This window comes from Pelophylax lessonae, assembly GCF_965119305.1.
Source record: "Pelophylax lessonae genome assembly, chromosome: 11".
In the NCBI taxonomy this organism is placed as follows: Eukaryota; Metazoa; Chordata; class Amphibia; order Anura; family Ranidae; genus Pelophylax; species Pelophylax lessonae.
Window position 1 is genome coordinate 217,816,110 of NC_138778.1, and position 19,828 is coordinate 217,835,937.

General features: G+C 44.6%; 1 protein-coding gene across 2 annotated transcripts in view; it reads left to right on the top strand.

Annotated features, from left to right (window-relative positions):
- The window catches only part of DOK5 (docking protein 5), a 212,077-nt gene that overhangs the window by 147,620 nt on the left and 44,629 nt on the right, over nt 1–19,828 (top strand). Inside the window, exons 4-6 of one of the 2 annotated variants that reach the window (XM_082272160.1) lie at nt 841–960; nt 12,630–12,819; nt 17,594–17,729. In XM_082272160.1, the coding sequence (XP_082128286.1) occupies nt 841–960; nt 12,630–12,819; nt 17,594–17,729 (446 nt within the window). The remainder of the gene's footprint in view (nt 1–840; nt 961–12,629; nt 12,820–17,593; nt 17,730–19,828) is intronic. The other variant, XM_082272161.1, reaches the window with a different exon arrangement.

Here is a 19,828-nt window from a genome sequence, read left to right on the forward strand (position 1 = left end):
CATTTAGCCATATAGTGTAGGTGAGATGGTGATAGGTCCACAGACTTTTGGACATATAATGTAGATGTGATGGTCAGTGGTCTGCTTTTGGCCATTTAGTGTAGGTGTGATGGTCATGGATCCACAGATTTTTGGATGTATAATGTAGATGTGATGGTCAGTAGTCCACAGACTTTTGGCAATTTAGTGTAGGTGAGATGGTCATAGGTCCACAGGCTTTTGGACATATAATGTTTGTAGATGTAATGGTCAGTGGTCCACTTTTGGCTATATGGTGTAGGTGTGATGATAGTCAGTAGTCCATAGCCTTTTGGCCATTATATATAGTTCAGGTGCCTTCATTTTTACTAATGCTAGACAGTACTTTTTATGTAGTTTTATTTAAAGATCTAATCAAAATGTAGATAGCCAGAATGACTGGGTCATTATAGGGATAGCTCCTTTGAATCCTAATGGCAGGCTAATGTTTTTTTATTTTACAAAGAGGGGACAAGTCAACATTTTTATCAGGTTTTTATCTCTGAGTCCCCATTTAGGGAGATTTTTCCTCCCTTCCTGTTAGTTCAACACCAGTAGAAGAAATAATGGTAGCAGTTGTCACTGGAACATAATGCCACAACATTTTCATCCACATTGGTAGGATTTCCCAGGAATGCCCTCAACAAGGACACAGAGATAAAAAGCCGACTAAAGCTCTAACCCTTCCACACACTGTCCACAACAAAATTAAACATTTTGTCTGGAGTTGGGCTTCAAATGGAGTTCAGTTCTGATCTGTAAAATACCTTTAGGAGTTGTTTAGAGCTCCATAACATTTCCTTTATGTGTGATGTCATTCAGAGTTGGAGGCGGATGAATGGTGCAAGATTCTGCACACAGAGTGCCTTGGGACTCGGATCAGCGACATCAGTTTGGGAGAACCAGACCTGTTAGCCTCCGGAGTGGAGAGAGAGCAGAACGGTAGGTAGCAATGTCTTGTCTAATAAACATATGCTTTCCGGTGTTCTAAAATTTCATCGGACCCGTGAAAATTCCAGACCCTCGTCACGTCCGGTGACGCTACGTCACTTCCGGTGACGCTACGTCACCACCAGCTGGTGCGAGCCCCGGTGCGCATGCGCACAAGACATTTTCCAGGTCCGATGACATTTTAAGACTTGTGTTGGTATGTGCTAAAAAAAAAAAAAAGAGTGTCCGCCTTTCCGTTCCATGGAAGAAAAGGGAATGTGTGGTATGATAGAAAAGAAAACAACAAAAAAAAGATCTATGTCTGGAACGCATAGACCCGGAAGTGGAGTTGGTGGACCGCACATACCCGGTGCCTCAGCCCCACCTCCTCTCAGTCAGCTGTTCGCTAAGTCTTAAAATTTAATCGGACCTGGAAAATGTCTTGTGCGCATGCGCACCGCGGCTCGCACCAGCTGGTGTTGACGTAGCGTCACCGGAAGTGACGAGGGTCCGGAATTTTCACGGGTCCGATGAAATTTTAGAACACCGGCACTCATGAAAGTTATTTGTAGCTGAGCTGCCTCTTGAAACATCTGCATGTTATCCCAGATCAATAGCATTGATGGACCTCCCCTCCATTTGTAACTGATTGTCTCAACTGAAGCAACAGTTATCACAGGACTGTAATGAAGAATAGGTTGCCTCTGGTCTTCTAAGACAAGTTTTATTTGTTTTAAGAGATAATCTAGATAACTGATGTGACAGGGTGAGGCCCTGCCACTATGTGAATTTAGGTAATAGTTGGAAATAACACAGGATTCTTGGATTTGCAGTCTGAGAAGCTCCAGCATGTATTTTCTGAACAGGAAAATTATGCTTTAACCACTCGCTTCCCAGGCCTATTCTGACACCTCTCACATAATTTGAAAACTAAGCTTTTTTGCTAGAAAATTACTTAGAACTCCCAAACATTATATGTTTTTTTTTTAAGCAGAGGCCCTGGAGAATAAAATGATGGGTGCTGCAATTTTTTATGTCACACAATATTTGTGCGCCGGTTTTTGCAAAACCATCATTTTTTTTAGGTAAAAATACACTTTAAAGGAGAAGTACAGCCAAAGCTCATTTGGCTGTACTTCTCCTGTGGATCACAGGAGTGCAGTTTTTGTTCTGCACTCCTGTGAACTGTTTTCAGCAGACAGCGGCCCGAAGCCCGCTGTTGGCTGACATCACAGAGCTGGGCAAGATCTTGACAATGGAGTCATGATCCGCCCACACGCCTGGACCTGCACCCGGCTCAGTCTTTTAGTAAACCTGTGGGAGCCTAAACCAGCTGCTCCCACCCCCCTCCACAGCCCAGCGCTCCAGTGAGTGCGGTGGGGGGGGGGGGGGCAGGGCCAAGAACTGCTAACAGTAACCAGCTCTCTGCTCAGGGAGCTGTGAGAACTGAGTGATCGGCGGGGTTCGATCGCTTGGTTCTCAGGGTTAGAGGCATCGAGGGACAGATGCAGCATTGGACCGATGCTGCACCCACCTAGGTAAGTATGAATCTAGTAAAAAAAAAACCTTACTTCTCTTTTAACCGCTTGCCGACCACCGCAAGTACATATACTGCGGCGGTCAGCCCCTCACAGGCAGAGTGACGTATCGGCACGTCACTAGCCTGTGAGGCTCTGGGGAGCGAGCGCGCACCACCGGCGGCGCGCTCACGCGCGGTCACGGACCCCCCCGCGCGTGTGTGACCGGCGGACCCGATGTCCGCCGGTCACTCAGCGATCGTCGGGGGAAAGGGAGAAAGGCAGGCGGCTAGTGTAAACAAGCCGCCTGTCATTCTCCCCTGTGTAGAAACAATGATCATACGGTTCTACTATGTAGGACCGTTGATCATTGTTCCTACAGCTCAAGCCACAGCCAATCACAGTTAGAATCACGCCCCTAGGGACACACACAGCCCCTCCCTCTCAAATAAAGTTAACCCCTTCACTGCCAGTGTAATTTTACAGTAACAGTGCATATGTATAGCACTGATTACTGTAGAAATGTCACTGGTAACCCCAAAAGTGTCAAAAATGTCAGTCAAGGGTCCGTTCTGTCCGCCGCAATGTCGCAGTACCGCAAAAAAAAATCGCAGATCACCGCCATTACTAACAAAAATGACAAAAATCTTTCCCTTTGTTAGTAAACGCAATAACTTTTGCGCAAACCAATCAAAATACGCTTTTTGCGATTTTTTTTACCAAACATATGTAGCATAAAACAAATTGGTCGAAAATGTTAAAAAATTTTGATTTTTACATTTTTTTGGGTGAATTTCATATAAAAAATGTGAAAAATATTGTTATTTTTGCAAAATTGACACTCTTTTTTTGTTTATAGCGCATGATCAAAAAATCGCACAGGTGATCAAATACCACCAAAAGAAAGCTCTGTTTGTGGGAAAAAAAGGACGTCAAATTTGTTTAGATACAGCATCGCACGACCGCGCAATTGTCCATTAAAGTCACGCAGTGCCGAATTGCAAAATACCCCCTGGTCGTTCAGCAGCCAAATCCTCCGGGGCTTAAGTGGTTAAAATAAAATTCCACTTTTATTTAAAAAAAAAAAAATGTAAATTTTTTTGCAGGTAAAAAAATATGCATTTATTATTTGTGTTGTTATGGACCTGTAAAGCATTGCACCCATGATCAGCAGATTGTAAGTGTAATGCCAGGGTCCTGCAGACTGTCTGTGTATCTGTGTGCTGGTACCTCTGATACAGGCAGGCAGTGACACTGTGACAGGAAGCTCAGTGAATTACCAAGTGCAATCCACATTGCTCTGGAAGTTCATTGAGAACTACAAGCCGACAGCCGCAAAGACTGCTGGTACTTGTAGTTTTCCCATTCACAGAACAGTGACAGCTGACAGCGGGAATTGGCTAGCTGTCACTGATATTGTTACGCCAAGTAAATAGATATCTAACATGTCTCGCTTTAAAATTGTCTACGCATGGTGACAAATTAACCACTTCTGGACCGCAAGATTTTCCTCCTTAACCACTTGCCGACTGCCTAACGCCTATCTACGTCAGCAGTCAGCCCCTCACAGGCAAAGTGACGTAGGGCTTTGCCTGTGAGGGGGGAATTTCATATAAAAAAATGTGAAAAATATTGCTATTTTTGCAAAATTTACGCTCTTTTTTTGTTTATAGCGCGTGATCAAAAAATCGCACAGGTGATCAAATACCACCAAAAGAAAGCTCTGTTTGTGGGAAAAAAAGGACGCCAAATTTGTTTAGATACAGTGTCGCACGACCGCGCAATTGTCCGTTAAAGTCACGCAGTGCCGAATCGCAAAATACCCCCTGGTCAGGAAGGGGGTAAAATCTTCTGGGGCTTAAGTGGTTAATGACCAGGCCATTTTTTGCCATTTGGCACTGCGTTATTTTAACGGACAATTGCGCGGTCGTGCGATGCTGTACCTAAATAAAATTGATGTCCTTTTTTTTTTTTACCACAAATAGAGCTTTCTTTTGGTGGTATTTGATCACCTGTGCAATTTTTTTATTTTTTGCGCTATAAACAAAAAAAGAGCGACAATTCTGAAAAAAAAAAAACAATATTTTTCACTTTCTGCTATATAACATTCCCAAAAAGAAAAATGTAAAAATCAAATTTTTTCATAATTTTAGGCCAATTTGTGTTCTGCTACATATTTTTGTATAGATTTTCTGTGGGTTTGGTAGTCCAGGAGTCCCCAGGATCGGGGCCTAGAGTTTGAAGGTTCCAAAAAATCTTGAGTGGGACGGAACCTTCAATCCTGTGTCCAGGTCTTCCTGGCGTTCTACATGTTGTGTGTGTCTCTTGGTGCGCACACTCGCTATAAATTCTAGCCTGGTGGGAACTCAGAGCAGTTGCTGCCATTTGGAGAGAGCATCTGGAAGGTGGGGTGACCAGGTCTGAAGACGAGACCCTATGTTGGGGGGGGGGGGGACTTCTTGTCCATAGGACTGAGAAAGTCAGGGCAGCAACGCTGATCTAGAGAGACTGAAAAAGCTGAGGTGACTGGCAAGTTCACATTGGGGAATAGAGGGAGTCCTGCGTTCCTTAGAAGTGGGATAACCTGGGTTGCTGCCAAGGCTGAGTGGGCCAGAGAGCCCATGGTCTGGGTGACCGGAGAGCCAGGTGGCTCAGTATTTTTCTGTTGATGTTGTTTCTGAGTGAACCCAAAACTCCTGCATGGGAAACCTTGTGTTGTGAAGATGATTTTGTTTCAATAAACGTTGGCTGCCTCACCCTTAACCTCCCTAGCGGTATTCCCGAGTGTGGCTCAGGGTTAAATTTCAGTGCCAAAAGCGGTAACCCCGAGCCACACTCGGGGTACCTCTAGGAAGATCACTGGATCCTGGTAGAGAGGGCACTCACCTTGTCCCCGGGATCCAGCTTTGTATGCCGGCGGTGTGCGGCGGCCGGATCTTCCTCCCGATGTTCTGTGCCCCGGCTTCCGTCTCCTGCGACGTGACGTTCGCAGAGGGGGTGGAACCAGCGGCAAATTCAAACAGTAAAACACACAAACACCCTGATACATTACAAAATAAAATAAATTCACATTAGTTTGCCCCCAGTGCCCTCTTTATAGGTATGTATGTATATATATATATATATAAATAATATATAATAATATATAAATATATATATATATATATATATACATACATACATACATATAAAGAGGGCACTGGGGGCAAACTAATGTGAATTTATTTTATATATATATATGTATACATATTATATATATATATATATATATATATATATATATATATATATATATATATATATATATATATATATGTATATATATGTATATATATATATATAATGTATGTATACATATATATATATATATATATATATATATATAATGTATGTATATATATATACACACAGTATATATACACACAGTATATATACATACATACATACTTTAACTTTATATTTATAGTTATTTATTATATTATAATTTATGATTTTGTGTTTCAAACTTTATCATAACCGAGATGTTATAAATAAGAAAGCACAGTAAAAAAAAAAATCATATGTAAATAGTTGGTTTGGGCTGCTCATTCTTAAGAATTACATGCAAAATAATTGTACTGCTTTCAGCACCTAAAATCTGAAAGAATCATACCGCCAGGGAGGTTAAACACAGTTTTGACTGACGTGGACTCACTTTAAAGCCACTCACCACCTCTGTGCTAACAACCCCCATATCACACTGTAGATATTCATTTGTGGCAGGGAAGAAAAAAAAACAACCAAAGATGTGCTAAAAAATACAGAGGCCAGAGGAGACTAGTGTCTGTTTTTTGAAAAAGATTACATAGCAATTCAACCAGGGAATCTACACTACATTACCAAAAGTATTGGGACACCTGCCTTTACACACACATGAACATTTAATGGCATCCCAGTCTTAGTCCGTAGGGTTCAGTATTGAGTTGGCCCACCCTTTGCAGCTATAACAGTTTCAACTCTTCTGGGAAGGCCGTCCACAAGGTTTAGGAGTGTGTCTATGGGAATGTTTGACCATTCTTCCAGAAGTAATTTATATTTTATTTTTTATAATAGACCCCGTGATGAGGAGTCTGTGCATGTGATGAACATTTCCAGGAACTTGCAGGTCTTAGGCCCCATTCACATCTGGGCTACGCGCTTATGTGCGTTTTTTTGCACATTTCCCATGTTTCCGGAACGGAGGAACGCAAAGGTGTAAATGGGGCCTTAAGGCTGAATTCTGGTCAGCTAAGCACTTTGGGGCTGTAGGTATTAAAGGATAAATGCTTGTTTAGTCTAGTGCAGCCTTTCTCACCCTTTTTAACATGGAGAAACCCTTAAAGTGGAGTTCCACCCATTTTCGTAACTTTAGATGTATGTAATCCCCTTTAAAACGACTTTTACCAATGGAAACTTTTTTTTTTTTTTTTTTTGCTAGTAAATACCTTATTTTCTTGTTTATTCCTCCTCTCCTCACTTCCGGCTCCGATCGGCGATGACGTCATTCGGCGATTCGCAGTGTGTGCTGGGATGTATTCCATGCCAGAAATCTTGCAGTATTACCCAGGAGCTGAGCTGTACTGTGTGTATTGAGGCCGAGACCTTCCCCGGCTCTGCCCCGCCTCCTCTCAGTGAGTTGTACTGTATGTATTGTATTCAGGCCGTGCTCTGCCCCGCCTTCGCCCCGCCTCCTCTCAGTGAGGATATAATGCTTTCAGTCCTCGCTCACTGAGAGGAGGCGGGGCAGAGCACGGCCTGAATACAATACATACAGTACAGCTCACTGAGAGGAGGCGGGGCGGAGGCGGGGCAGAGCACGGCCTGAATACAATACATACAGTACAACTCACTGAGAGGAGGCGGGGCAGGTCACGGCCTCAATACACACAGTACAGCTCAGCTCCTGGGTAATACTGCGAGATTTTTGGCATGGAATACATCCCAGCACACACTGCGAATCGCCGAATGACGTCATCGCCGATCGGACCCGGAAGTGAGGAGAGGAGGAATAAACAAGAAAATAAGGTATTTACTAGCAAAAAAAAAAAAAAGTTTCCATTGGTAAAAGTCGTTTTAAAGGGGATTACATACATCTATGTAATCCAACGTATTAAAAATGGGTGGAACTCCGCTTTAAAGTAGCTTTTGGGTTTCAGAAAACCCTTGATAATAGTTACTATATATACAGCTCAGGGTAAATTGGGGTGAACAGTAAGTTGAGATCTAAGAATAAGGAATGTGGCATATTTCAAATATTTTACACCAAGGGCTGCTTTGTATAACACAATTATTTTCAGTAATAATAATAATAATAAAAAAAAACAAGTAATAAGAATGGCAAGAAAAATAAATAAGGGGAATATAAATTGTATTCCCTTACAATGGTGTTCAGTGAAGAGCTCCCTTACACTGGTGTTTAGTGGAGAAGGGCCCCTTTAGATTGGTGGTCAGTGAGAGAAGGACCACCTTACATTGGTGATTATCAGGTAAGGGGTCCCCTTACTCTGGTGGTCAATGGGAGAAGGGTCCCACTGCACTGGTGGCCATTGGGAAGAATACTGCTTACACTGGTGGTCAATGGGAGAAGGGTCCCATTGCACTGGTGGCCATTGGGAAGAATGCTGCTTACACTGGTGGTCAATGGGAGAAGGTTCTACTACACTAGCAGCCATTGGGAAGAATGCTGCTTACACTGGTGGTTAGTGGGAGAAGGGTCCCACTGCACTGGTGGCCATTAGGGTGAATGCTGCTTACACTTATGGTCAGTAGGAGAAGGGTCCCACTGCACAGGTGGCTACTGGGAAAAATGCTACTTACACTGATGGTCAGTGGGAGAAGAGTCCCACTGCACTGGTGGCCATTAGGAAGAATGCTGCTTACACTGATGGTAAGTAGGAGAATGGTCCCACTGCACTGTTGGCCATTTTGAAGAATGCTGCTTACACTGGTGGTCAGTGAAAGAAGGGTCCAACTGCATTGGTGGCCATTTTGAAGAATGCTGCTTACACTGGTGGTCATAAGGAGAATGGTCCCACTGCACTGTTGGCCATTGGGAAGAATGCTGCTTACACTGGTGGTCAGTGAAAGAATGGTCCCACTGCACAGGTGGCCATTAGGAAGAATGCTGCTTACACTGGTGGTCATAAGGAGAAGGGTCCCACTGCACTGGTTGCCATTGTGAAGAATGCTGCTTACACTGGTGGTCAGTGAAAGAAGGGTCCAACTGCATTGGTGGCCATTGAGAAGAATGCTGCTTACACGGGTTGTCAATAGGAGAAGGGTCCCACTGCACTGGTGGACATTGGAAAGAATGGTGCTTACACTGATGGTCAGTAGAAGGGTCCCACTGCACTGGTGGCCATTGTGAAGAATGCTGCTTTCACTGGTTGTCAGTGAGAAGATGATTACTCTTACAGATGGCTACAAAGATTATTGGTCAATGATTTTAGAAAAGAAATTGGTAAGAAGAGGTCAAGAAGAGCACCCCCACCATCAGCAGTCAAGGGTCCTCCACCCTCCCTTACATCACAGTGCTCCCCCTTACCTTGTGCTGCTGCTGAGAAGAAGCTGGGGACATTGCTGGGAAGCAGAAATTGCAGGGTCTGGAGGAAGACCAAAGGAAGGCTAGAGCTGGTGCGAGGGCCACATTAGATGGCCTAGAGGACCAGATTCAGCCCACGGGCCTTGTGTTTGACACATGTGGTGTAGAGGATAGGAAATACTTACATTATCCAAAAGAAATTTGCGATGCTTAGCACCCTACTCCTGCACTCAGAAACAAGGCTCCCAGATCACTCCTATCACAGGACTCATACTTGGCATCCCCAATGGCTAGGCCTTGCTACCGGGGTGGTCGAGAAAACACTGCAAACAAAAACACAAAGAAAGGGCGCACCAGCCTAGCGCATTATTCTCAGTAGGGCTTTTATTTAAAACAAATTAAAAGGTGTCTACTCACAAACGGATGATGTAAACCAGCATATCAGATTCCAATGACGGAGTCCATGAATATAGAGTCCACAGTCTTTGTTGAAATGACGGAAATGTGTTTCGAGGCTTCGCCCCTTCCTCAGAGCATCTTACATTATGCCTTGCTCTCCCAAAAGCTGGCACTCTCCTCCGCTTTGGAGCAGGGCCTCCGCAACCTAGTGTATAATGCAGGACTTGGTCCTGCATTGTACATGATGACGTTGGCAGCTGATACGACCAGCGAAGAGGAGCTGCTTCATGGGACTGGTCCTCTCACAAGGAAAAAGCTTATGGGAGCAGCACATAAGGTAAGTATTTCTGCCTATTCCCTACCCTCTAGACCAGGAGTCTCCAAACTTTCAAAACAGGGGGCCAATTTACTGTTCCTAAAACTTTAGGGGGTCGGACTGTGGGCATTTGAAGTAGAAAAGGTCCTGATGTCAGTGGGAATAAAAAATGCCCCATCTTTGGTGGCAGTGGGAGGAGTTGTGCCCCATCCTTGCTGTTAATGAGAGGAATCAGGCCCTGTCATTGCTGTCAGTGGGAAGAATTGTGCCCTATCATTGGTGTTACTGGGCCCAATTGTTGGTATCATTGAGAGAAATTGATTGTGGCCCATTGTTGGTGTTATTGGGTCCAATTGTTGGTGTCATTGGGAGAAATTGTACTCCTTCATTGGTGTCGGTGGGAAGAGTTGTGCCCCATCGTTGGTGTCAGTGGGAGGAGTTGTGCCCCATCGTTGGTGTCAGTGGGAGGAGTTGTGCCCGATCGTTGGTGTCAGTGGGAGGAATTGTGCTCCTTCATTGTTGTCGGGGGGAGGAGTTGTGCCCCATCATTGGTGTCAGTGGGAGGGATTGTGCCCCATCGTTGGTGTCATTTCGCCCAATTGTTGGTCTCAGTTTGGAGACCACTGCTCTAGACCAGACTTTTTCAACCATTTTACCCCAGAGGAACCCCTTTTAGATCTTGGGGGACTCCTTCTAAAGCCAATTTATTTGGGGTCAGTGGGGAAAATGTCCTTTACACTGGTAGCCAGTGGGAATAATGCCCCCCCCCCCCATTACAGTGGTGGTCAGGATGCCACCCTTACAGACTGCTAAAAAGATCATTGATGTCATACAGCTGATTATGCCAAGTGGTTTTTGGACCTGAACCTGTGCAGGCACCACCACAGCTCAATGAACCCCCAGCAACCTCTGGAGGAACCCTAGAGCTCCACATAACCCTAGTTGAGAATGGCTGCTCTAGACTAAACATGCATTTAAACCTTTACTACCGGAGGGGGAGAAACAAGATGCTTGTATTGGCTGACCAGAGTTCCACATTGAAGGTAAACACCTGGAAGTAATTAGATACACTCATACACATACAGTAAGTAAATAGTCTTATGTGCAAAATGATTTGTAGTGATGTACAGACACTTCTGCGATTTACACACCTTCTATTGGACTAACCGGTAGGATGACTCAGTTTCCTATGAGTTAAAGAATACAGGGGTGTCACTTATGCGCAGCCTACTGATTGGACCATAAAGGAGCAACAGCTCCTGATAGGTCATCAACTCTGCCTACTCAGCTCTCTCCCCTGTCATCATGTCTCTCAAGACATTCCTACTCTCAAGCTCCCTTGTCTCCTCCTCCCATGCTCGTCTCCAGGATTTCTCCAGGGCCTCTCCCATCCTCTGGAACGCTCTACCCTGAAAACTCATCTCTTCGGGGAAGCCTATCACACCGCCAACTAATCTGCCATCAGCTCATTCCCTACTGTTACAACCTCTTGTAACACCTGCCCCACCCCATTAGATTGTAAGCTCTTCTGAGCAGGGCCCTCTTAATCCTCTTGTATTTTATTGTATTGTAACTGCGTTGTCTCCCTCTAACATTGTAAAGCGCTGCGTAAACTGCTGGCGCTAAAGAAATCCTGAATAATAATAATAATGTCTCCTGTCAGGAGAGTCTGATTTGGCTTTATTTTTTTGATGTCATCGCACCACCTCGTCCAATCAGAGTAATCTCCTGACTAAAGCCTCCAATCGAGCTGTTTGCACACAGGGGTGGGCGGAAGGGGAGGAGTCTTTCCTTTAATTAAAGCTGGCCATACACTAGTCTGCTGCTTCTCCTTTCACTGTCCAGTTACAGACTGGGGGAGGGACAAGACCTTTAAATGTTAGTGAGCAGCAGCAGAGAGAAAAGGAGGACTCCTGCCCTTCCAGACAGAACTGTGCTGTATAGAGTGGATGGACCAAAATACAAATCTATATTGTCAAAAGTATTGGGATGCCTGCCTTTACACACACATGAGCAGTCTCTGCTCTTATTCATCCCAAAGGTATTCTATCGGGTTGAGGTTCAGGCCAGTCAAGTTCTTCCACCCCAAACTCGCTCATCCATGTCTTTATGGACCTTGCTTTGTGCACTGGTGTGCAGTCATGTTGGAACAGGAAGGGACCATCCCCAAACTTTTCCCACAAAGTTGGGAGCATGAAATTGTCCAAAATGTCTTGGTATGCTGATGCCTTAAGAGTTCCCTTCACTGGAACTAAGGGGCCAAACACAACCCCTAAAAAACAACCCCACACCATAATCCCACCTCCACCAAATGATTTGGACCAGTGCACAAAGCAAGGTCCATAAAGACATGGATGAGCGAGTTTGGGGTGGAGGAACTTGACTGGCCTGACCTCAACCCGATAGAGCACCTTTGGCATGAACTAAAGCACAGAATGCGAGCCAGGCCTTCTCATTCAACATCAGTGCCTGACCTCACAAGTTTGCTTCTGGAAGAATGGTCAAACATTCCCATAGACACACTCCTAAACCTTGTGGACAGCCTTCCCAGAAGAGTTGAAGCTGTTATAGCTGCAAAAGGTGGGCCAACTCAATATTGAACCCTACGGACTAAGACTGGGATGCCATTAAAGTGCGTGTAAAGGCAGGTGTCCCAATACTTTTGACAATATAGTGTATTTCATCTGTGTATCTAGCTGTTTTCCTGGAGTTCCACTTTAACCAACATACCCAGTCTTTGTACAAACATTCATAAATAACAGAAGGACTGCTGAAGAGTTTTTAAATAAAATGTCTCAGTTTCTGAATTGTATTGATATAATGATGATGACGTGTTTGTGTGATGGCTCTCCTACGCAGATTGCAGACTAATCATCTTTTTTTCTCCCAGAGAGATTCAATGTGTATTTGATGCCGTCTCCCAATTTAGATGTCCACGGGGAATGCACGCTGCAGATCACCTGCGAGAACATCTGCCTGTGGGACGTACAAAATCCAAGGCTGAAGCTGGTGTCTTGGCCGCTAAGCTCCCTACGGAGGTACGGGCGAGACCCAGCCTGGTTCACCTTTGAAGCCGGCAGGTGGGTGTAGACAAAGCTGTAGGAACGATTAAATAAAGGGCAGACGGATTCACAGCTGAAACCTGAATAGAAGAATGTTTCTGGAATGATGCACAAACACTTTACACCTCTGCAAGGAAGGGTGGCATACCATGAGCCCTATAACTATAACAGAAAGCACTCATTGAAAGCCCAAGCTTATGTGTGCATATCAATAGAAAGGCTGATGTAAACTTTTCCTGTGGCCAGACTATAGACATTTATGGTCCATTCACATATAGGCATCTCGGATCGAGGGGAGAATCACCGCGATTCTGCCCGCGATCCCAAATAATGGCAAATCGTGGCCGTTCGATTCTCGCGACTTGAAACGGCACCCCAAACGCAGCGCAAACAAGAAGTTCTTGTACTTTTTTTGGGCGATGGGCGTCCCCCTATTCTGTTTCCGTGATTTTACCGCGATTCATCAGGCGAAAATCGTGGCAAAATCGCGGCATGTTTGGGGTGCCATTGCAAGTCACGGGAATCGCATGGGCCTCTCGCGACTTGCAATGATCCAGGATGGCGGGCAGCATCGTGGAGATGCCTATATGTGAATGGATCCTTAAGTATTTGCATATTTTTAACAAGCAGTAAATGAAAGACGAACTAAAGACAAAACTTGTTTTCTCAGTCCGAATAGAGCAAGGGAGGGTTATAACCCCCGTCAGATTTTTTTTCCTGCCATCTGTGTCCTATTGCTGAGATTTCCTACAGGCTCAAACACCGCCGATCACTTCTCAGTTCTCAGAGCTCTCTGCTCTACCAATGATGGGTCACTATTCCTCCCACTGATACCAATGATGAGGCACTATTCCTCCCACTGATACCAATGATGAGACACTATTCCCCCCACTGATACCAATGATGAGACACTATTCCCCCCACTGATACCAATGATGGGGACCTATTTCCCCCATTAAACCAATGATGATGCACTGAGGCCAGGGCACATTTTTACTCCCACTAGCCAAAGTTGGGTCCCTCTAAGCCTGAAGGACATAGACCTGGCCCTTTTGTTTAAAAGGTTGGAGACCTCTGCTTTAGAGGAATTTTCTCTCACTTCCTGTTATGGGAACTCCTCATAATGGACACAGCAGGTGTATAGACCCAGGGACTCAGCACAGGGATGGTGGGATCCCATCACAATGGCCATAGCATTTGTGTACAGACCCAGTACCTAAGCACAGGGATTGTGGAAATCCCTCATAATGGGCACAGCAGGTGTACAGACCCAGGAACTCAGCACAGGGATGGTGAGAATCCCTCATAATGGGCACGGCAGGTGTACAGACCCAGGAACTCAGTACATGGATGGTGGGAACCCCTCATAATGGGCACAGCAGGTGTAATGTTTTTAGGTGGACTCACCCTTTACCTATCACAAGTTTTAAACAATTATTGAAACCGTCCCTTGTTTATTGTGTTGGCCAGCAGAATATTTATACCATCTTTATATCACATACTAATTCGTTCAATGGCTGAAAATGTGTTATAACTGCTTTCAATAAAATATGTTGCTCTAAATAATTGTTTGCATACTCCTGTCACTTGAGCGATCCGGCCTCTGCCAACAACTTACCAGCATCAGGATTGCAACTTGCTAGGAAGCTATTTTTGCCTTCTCCAGTGTCATCACTCCCTTATTGGCTCTTCCAGTGGGACATCATGTGGTTATTGGTGGTCACTGGTCAGGGTGGCTACTGGTGGTCAGTGGTCAGGGTGGTCACTGGTCAGGGTTGTTACTGGTCAGGGTGGTTACTGGTCAGGTTGCTAACCAATGAGATTCTGCCGCATACACTGAGGGTCTATGGCAGCTTTTCTCAACCTTTTCAACACAGAGGAACCCTTGAAATAATATTCCGGTCTCTGGGAACCCCTGATAGTAAATATTATATCTACAACTCATGATAAATTAGTGTGATGGAATAATGCTCCTTACACATGCGGAAATTGGGAAGAAATACCTTCTCCCAGATAGCTAAAAAGATCACTGGTGTCAGTGGGAACTTATCTGAGAGGCAGAAATGTCTCATTACTCAAGGAACCCCTAACAACTTCTGGAGGAACCCTGGTTGCCTTTTATGGATTCCTGGTTGAGAAACCCTGGTCTGTGGATACTTTAATGACATGTACCCTGCTGAAGACAATAACTAAAGAAGCAGGTAGTCCGAAATAGGGGAAATATAGGTGCATGGAGCAAAAGAAGGAAAAAAAGAGAAATAGTGACATAGAGTAAAGAGGGGAAACTTCAGGAAAAGGGTAAAGAATAGAAAGGGGACCCCAGGAGGAGATGTAAACAGGGTGATTCAACGGGTAACTCTAAAGGTATGTGCCGATACATGTTCCAATCAAAGTCAACGCGTTTCATCAAAGTCAACGGGTAGAAAGTGAGCCACCCATGGTTTCAACAATTATTAATACTTACCCTATCCAAAAGGACTGCCTTGACTTTAGTATGTACAGTATCATGGCTCGAGTGACCCTATTTTTAATTTCTAGAGCAGTGATCTCCAAACTGTGGCCCTTTACATGCCTTTACCTGGACCTTGGGGCACTATTCCTCCCACTGGTACGAGACACTATTCTCCCCCAGACACCAACAATGGGGCATCATTTCTCCCCCAGACACCAACAATGGGGCACTATTCCTCCCACTGATATGAGACACTATTCTGCCATCTGACACCTACAATGGGGTATCATTTCTCCCACTGACACCAACAATGGAGCATCATTTCTCCTACCGACACCAACAATGTAGCATAATTTCTCCCACTGGCACCAACAATGGGGCATCTGTCAGGGCTTTCCTTGGTTGTAGTCTGTAATGCAGAGATGTACGCTCACTCTTGCAGATATCCACAGTCCAAGGTGACCAGGTAAGGAAGCCATCTGGGCTGTGAATCTGTGCACGGGGGCTTGGCAGGAAAGGTGCTCCAATAAGCAGGACCGGCAGGAATACAATGGAAGGGAAGTCCAGGAATAACTGTAGTCACTGGATGACACAAGTCCAGATAAGGATCAGGAGATGGGAGGAAGATAAGGTCACAAGATCAACACGGAGCGAAGGTACAGACAGAATCCCGAGTCAGTCTGGAACACAGGAACTAAGTCTGTCAACCAGGAACAATGATCAATGAACTGACCCTGCTCTCAGGGAGAGGCAGTGTTTTATTCCTTGCTTAAATGAGCAATTAGCTTCAGGTGGACAATGAGAGACAGGAGTATTCACAGGTAAAGTCCAGCCCCCAATGTCCAATAAACAAGACTGGATCCATATGAGCTGAAGTGTGGCTCAGAGGTAGGATAACAGGACAGAATATCAAAGTACGCAGGTTCAAATCCCCCGCCAGGTGCTTAGCGGCGGCCACGCCTGACCGTCTGAAAGCCACGGCGAGAACCATGACAGCATCATTTCTCCCACTGACACCAACAATGGGGCGCTATTCCTCAGACTGATATGAGACACTATTCTGACCCCTACAATGGGGCATCATTACTAACACCACCAATGGGGCATCATTTCTCTCACTGACACCAACAATGGGGCATAATTTCTCCCACTGACACCAACAATGGGGCACTATTCCTCCCACTGACACCAACAATGGGGCACTATTCCTCCTACTGATAACAACAATGGGGCACTATTCCTCCCACTGATACGAGACAATTTTTTGCCATCTGACAACAACAATGGGGTATCATTTCTCCCACTGACACCAACAATGGAGCATCATTTTTCCCACTGACACCAATAATGGAGCATCATTTCTCCCCCTGACACCAACAATGGGGCACTATTCCTCCCACTGACAGCAACAATGGGGCACTATTCCTCCTACTGATAACAACAATGGGGCACTATTCCTCCCACTGATACGAGACAATTTTTTGCCATCTGACAACAACAATGGGGTATCATTTCTCCCACTGACACCAACAATGGAGCATCATTTCTCCCACTGACACCAATAATGGAGCATCATTTCTCCCCCTGACACCAACAATGGGGCACTATTCCTCCCACTGATACGAGACAATATTTTGCCATCTGACAACAACAATGGGGCATCATTTCTCCCACTGACACCAACAATGGAGCATAATTTCTCCCACTAACACCAATAATGGAGCACTATTCCTTCCCCTTGTACCAAATGTGGTGATTTTACTCCCACTGAAGCCAGGACAATTTCCACTCCCGCTGGCCACTGTCCAGCCCCCCTAAAGTCTGAAGGACAATAAACCGACCCTTTGTTTAGAAAGTTTGGAGACCCCTGTTCTAGAGCACGAAGGCAAGGAGTTTGATGATAGGAATTATTTTATGCTTCGTGTTCATCTCATAGGATATGACAAGGATATTCAATTTCTGTCAGCCTCAACAGACACATTCTGTACCTGCTGAAAATGTTCTTAACTGTTAAAAAAGAATAAAACAAAACGAATGCAGTCAGCTAGTGAGCTGCAATACATTACGTTTTTGTTTTTTGGGTTTGGTGATGCTTTAAATGTCAGTATCTGGAAAGCCACTTTGCCACTCCGGCCAATCATCTGCAGCAGTGTCTCCATACTGACATCTGAGGCTGATAATATTCTTATCAGTGTGCTGTTTGCACAGGTTGGGATGGAAGCGCAGTGATTGCAGCGGACAGTCTTGGACGTACATGCGGAAAGACTAATGATGTATTTGGCTGGAGCTGCAGTCTAGTCTCATCATGTGTTTTTTTTTTTTGTGTTTGTCTGTTGGCAGGATGTGTGACACAGGAGAGGGCCTCTTTATCTTCCAAACCAGAGAAGGTGAAGCCATCTATCATAAAGTTCACTCAGCGGCGCTGGCGATAGCGGAGCAGCACGAGCGGCTATTGCAAAGCGTCAAGAATTCAATGGTACGTGCTGCATGCATTTTTCTAAAAATGTGTATCTGCGGACCTTTCCAGGAGAAATACCAGTGACCTGGCTGTCATGCTAAGCCGGTGTACATGGGACATGACCTACAGTCAGGTCCATAAATATTGGGACATCGACACAATTCTAATCTTTTTGGCTCTATACACCACCACAATGGATTTGAAATGAAACAAACAAGATGTGCTTTAACTGCAGACTTTCAGCTTTAATTTGAGGGTATTTACATCCAAATCAGGTGAACGGTGTAGGAATTACAACAGTTTGTATATGTGCCTCCCACTTTTTAAGGGACCAAAAGTAATGGGACAAATTAACAATCATAAATTAAACTTTCACTTTTTTTAATACTTGGTTGCAAATCCTTTGCAGTCAATTACAGCCTGAAGTCTGGAACGCATAGACATCACCAGACGCTGGGTTTCATCCCTGGTGATGCTCTGCCAGGCCTCTACTGCAACTGTCTTCAGTTCCTGCTTGTTCTTGGGGCATTTTCCCTTCAGTTTTGTCTTCAGCAAGTGAAATGCATGCTCAATCGGATTTAGGTCAGGTGATTGACTTGGCCATTGCATAACATTCCACTTTTTTCCCTTAAAAAACTCTTTGGTTGCTTTTGCAGTATTCTTTGGGTCATTGTCCATCTGCACTGTGAAGCGCCGTCCAATGAGTTCTGAAGCATTTGGCTGAATATAAGCAGATAATATTGCCCGAAACACTTCAGAATTCATCCTGCTGCTTTTGTTAGCAGTCACATCATCAATAAATACAAGAGAACCAGTTCCATTGGCAGCCATACATGCCCACGCCATGACACTACCACCACCATGCTTCACTGATGAGGTGGTATGCTTTGGATCATGATCAGTTCTTTCCTTCTCCATACTTTTCTCTTCCCATCACTCTGGTACAAGTTGATCTTGGTCTCATCTGTCCATAGGATGTTGTTCCAGAACTGTGAAGGCTTTTTTTAAATGTTGTTTGGCAAACTCTAATCTGGCCTTCCTGTTTTTGAGGCTCACCAATGGTTTACATCTTGTGATGAACCCTCTGTATTCACTCAGGTGAAGTCTTCTCTTGATTGTTGACTTTGACACACATACACCTACCTCCTGGAGAGTGTTCTTGATCTGGCCAACTGTTGTGAAGGGTGTTTTCTTCACCAGGGAAAGAATTCTTCGGTCATCCACCACAGTTGTTTTCTGTGGTTTTCCGGGTCTTTTGGTGTTGTTGAGCTCACCGGTGCGTTCTTTCTTTTTAAGGATGTTCCAAACAGTTGATTTGGCCACACCTAATGTTTTTGCTATCTCTCTAAAGGGTTTGTTTTGTTTTTTCAGCCTAATGATGGCTTGCTTCACTGATAGTGACAGCTCTTTGGATCTCATATTGAGAGTTGACAGCAACAGATTCCAAATGCAAATAACACATTGAAATTAACTCTGGACCTTTTTTCTGCTCCTTGTAAATGGAATAATGAGGGAATAACACACACCTGGCCATGGAACAGCTGAGCAGCCAATTGTCCCATTACTTTTGGTCCTTTAAAAAGTGGGAGGCACATATACAAACCGTTGTAATTCCTACACCTTTCACCTGATTTGGATGTAAATACCCTCAAATTAAAGCTGAAAGTCTGCAGTTAAAGAACATCTTGTTTGTTTCATTTCAAATCCATTGTGGTGGTGTATAGAGCCAAAAAGATTAGAATTGTGTCAATGTCCCAATATTTATGGACCTGACTGTAACTTGCTACTTGCTTGTTCTAAGTCAGGGGCTCCGACACAGCCTGACAGCTATCATTTATTAGACAAAATAAGCAGCAGAGATAGACTCAGGTGTGTTCGAGTTCCCACGTGCCCGATCCTGCCAGGAGGCCGACACTGTCCACCATTACTTGGTTAAGGACTGCCCGCCGCAGTTATACTGTTTGAAACAAAATATGATATACTTTTCTGTCTAATTATCTAATGCCAGCAGATTACAAATAATCAATGTTGATTCAGAGATTGAAGTTCCACAGTAGTGACGTCATCACGCCAGCCAGGGGGGAACTGTGTTATGCTGTATGCCTTTTTTCATATGT